This window comes from Otolemur garnettii, unplaced genomic scaffold (genome assembly GCF_000181295.1).
Source record: "Otolemur garnettii isolate 467f Iridium unplaced genomic scaffold, OtoGar3 scaffold00091, whole genome shotgun sequence".
NCBI lineage: Eukaryota > Metazoa > Chordata > Mammalia > Primates > Galagidae > Otolemur > Otolemur garnettii.
In genome coordinates this window covers 6,959,041-6,962,124 of record NW_003852486.1, presented here as the reverse complement: position 1 = coordinate 6,962,124, position 3,084 = coordinate 6,959,041, and the positions used below count along the sequence as shown (strand labels likewise).

General features: G+C 43.9%; 1 protein-coding gene across 2 annotated transcripts in view; it reads left to right on the top strand.

Annotated features, from left to right (window-relative positions):
- ZNF304 (zinc finger protein 304) overlaps positions 1–3,071 on the top strand; it is an 8,227-nt gene extending 5,156 nt beyond the window's left edge. For both annotated transcript variants that reach the window (XM_023516466.1, XM_012808536.2), the window contains exon 3: positions 384–3,071. In XM_023516466.1, coding sequence (XP_023372234.1) covers positions 384–2,191 — 1,808 coding nt within the window. In that variant the 3' untranslated portion in view covers positions 2,192–3,071. The remainder of the gene's footprint in view (positions 1–383) is intronic.
- Positions 3,072–3,084: the final 13 nt, after the last annotated feature.

The following is a 3,084-nucleotide window of genomic DNA, read 5'->3' as shown; positions in this document are numbered from 1 at the left end:
AATAAAACTAGCTACTTATTTGGAGTCAGATTTTTCTGGGCATGGACACACCCTTCTGCACAGAGTTCACCTGACACCAGCAGCCAAGGTCCTGCAAAACACACTTTTGTAGAAGAGTGAGTTAGAGACCTCATCTCTATGCCTTGTCCATTCCTCCATCACTGTTAGTAGGTCTTTACCCATCATTAGGGTTCCTCCATCTTTGATCTTTAGAGGCCCTGTACTGATAACCATCCCTTTCTGAACTGATCTTGGCTCCCTTGTCCTGCTAACAAACCAATAGGCTCTTTTATTAACATGTCACATCCATATTTATGATGGCACTGCTACTTCTCACCAAAGTCAACATGCACTTCCTCAGGATTTCTTTGCTTTCCTTTCAGGTTGTTGGTGTGAAGCATACAATGAGGAGGCACCTTCTGAGCAGAGCATTTCTGTAGGAGTGTCACAGGTCAGGACTCCTGAATCAGGTCCATTCATGCAGAAAGCCCCATGTGAGATGTGTGACCCACTCTTGAAAGACATTTTGCACCTGACTGAACACCAGGGATCACACCATACCCAGAAACTATACACGCATGATAGAGGATTCTCAGTTGGTACAAAATTTTACCGGCACCACAAGCAATGTAGTAGAGAAAGTAGCCTCCAAGAGGATAATGAAGAGGCATCATTTGTGAAGAACTGTACAGTCCACATGTTTGGGAGATCCTTTACAAGCAGGGAGGAAGGGATGGATTTGCCAGGAAGCTCTGGCCTCTTCCAGCACCAGACCACTAACAGGGTGAGTTTTTATGAAAGGACAGAGTGCCTGGAATCTTTCCCACACGATTCCAGTCTCAGACAATACCAGAAAGGCTGTGATGGAAAGATGCTTTTTAATTGTAGTGATAATGAGAAAGCCTTCTTGAACACCCTTACTCTCCTTGACAACCAGGTAACTCATACTGTGGTAAAATCCTTCCCATGCCTACCATGTGGAAATATGTTCAAGGAAAAATCAGCTCTTAATAATCACAGAAAAATTCACAGTGGAGAAGCATCTCAGGTGTGTAAGGAGTGTGGAAAGGCTTTTGTTCATCTGTCCCACCTAAAAATGCACCAGAAATTTCACACTGGCAAAAGATATTACACTTGCAGTGAATGTGGGAAGACCTTCAGCCGCAAGGACACACTTGTTCAGCATCAGAGAGTTCACACTGGAGAAAGGTTTTATGACTGCAGTGAGTGCGGAAAAGCCTATAGCAGAAGCTCCCACCTTATTCAGCACCAGAGAATTCACACTGGAGAAAGGCCTTATAAGTGCAGTGAATGTGGGAAAGCCTTTAGCCGTAAAGACACACTTGTTCAACACCAGAGATTTCATACTGGAGAAAGGCCTTATGAATGCAGTGAGTGTGGGAAATTCTTTAGCCAAAGCTCTCATCTTATTGAGCACTGGAGAATTCACACTGGAGCAAGACCTTATGAGTGCATTGAATGTGGGAAATTCTTTAGCCATAATTCCAGCCTCATTAAACACAGGAGAGTCCACACAGGAACAAGGTCTTATGTGTGCAGTAAATGTGGGAAAGCCTTCAGCTGCAAAGATACACTTGTTCAGCACCAGATAATTCACACTGGGGTAAGGCCTTATGAGTGCAGTGAATGTGGGAAGGCATTTAGCCGTAAAGACACACTTGTGCAGCACCAGAAAATCCATACTGGAGAAAGGCCTTATGAGTGTGGTGAATGTGGAAAATTCTTTAGCCATAGCTCTAATCTTATTGTGCACCAGAGAATTCATACTGGAGCAAAGCCTTATGAGTGCAATGAGTGTGGAAAATGCTTTAGCCATAACTCCAGCCTCATTCTACACCAGAGAGTTCACACTGGAGCAAGGCCTTATGTGTGCAGTGAATGTGGGAAAGCTTATATTAGTAGCTCTCATCTTGTTCAACACAAGAAAGTTCACACTGGAGCAAGACCTTTTGAGTGTGGTGAGTGTGGGAAATTCTTTAGCCGCAATTCTAGCCTCATTCTACACCAGAGGGTTCACACTGGAGAAAAGCCTTATGTGTGCAGTGATTGTGGGAAAGCTTATAGCAGAAGCTCTCACCTTGTTCGGCACCAGAAAGTTCACATTGTAGAAAGGCCTCTTGAGCACAACAGTTTTGGTAACTCTTTAGTTGCATCTCTTAAACTTACTTAGTACCAGAAATTCACATTAGAGAGAGGCCTTATGAGCACTGAAGATGTGCTTTTTCCTTATAGGACTCACACCAGAGAAAAGTGCTGTGAGTACTCTTTGTGAGAGAACCAGCAGGTGAATCTGGTATAATCATACATCCAGCCTGGGGAGAGTCTCAGTAGCCACTATCTTTGTCGGGAGCTTCATGAGCTGTTTTGCACTTTCTAAACTACCCAGGGCTCTGGACAGAGTTGTATCACTGCCATTGCCTATGATGGAAGCCATCTTACTGCTACCAGCTGTGTGAGAATCACTCACAATTTGTTCAGGGAAAACAGTCCTCTGTGCACTCTCTCCTGTTCACTGTAGGGAATCATGACTATTCTGAGCCTATTAAGGGGCCTCATTTTTTCCCTCATGATTAGGTTCTGAGTGGACATAATCCAGCTCTGGACATATCTGAGCTAAGGTCCTCTAGGGATTTTCTGACAAGGTTCCCTTTCTTCATAGAGTGTGTTCACTGTAAACATTATAGTTATGACTTACTTGTCCTACTACCAAAGCACCCAACTTTGGACCTTTCCTGTCCAGTGTGACTCTGACTACCACAATGACTACTGTGACAGCCTTTTCTCTTGGGGGTTTGGTTTACTATGTAGAGTGGATTGAGAAAAATAATAGTTTTATCAACGTGAAGGGAGGAACAACTTTTATGGGTACCATCTTTATGTGCCTCAGAGGGGACCACAGGATAACCTAATTTGCACTGTTTTCCTAGACCTAATAAGAAAGACTGAAGAACTTTATTTGCCTAACTCTGTGGGCTAGATGTCATGATTTCCTGTGATACCAGTGTTCATCCTGAGGAAGGCAGGGTTGGTGTAAAAATCTCCAGTGCTGGCTGGGTGCCTGTG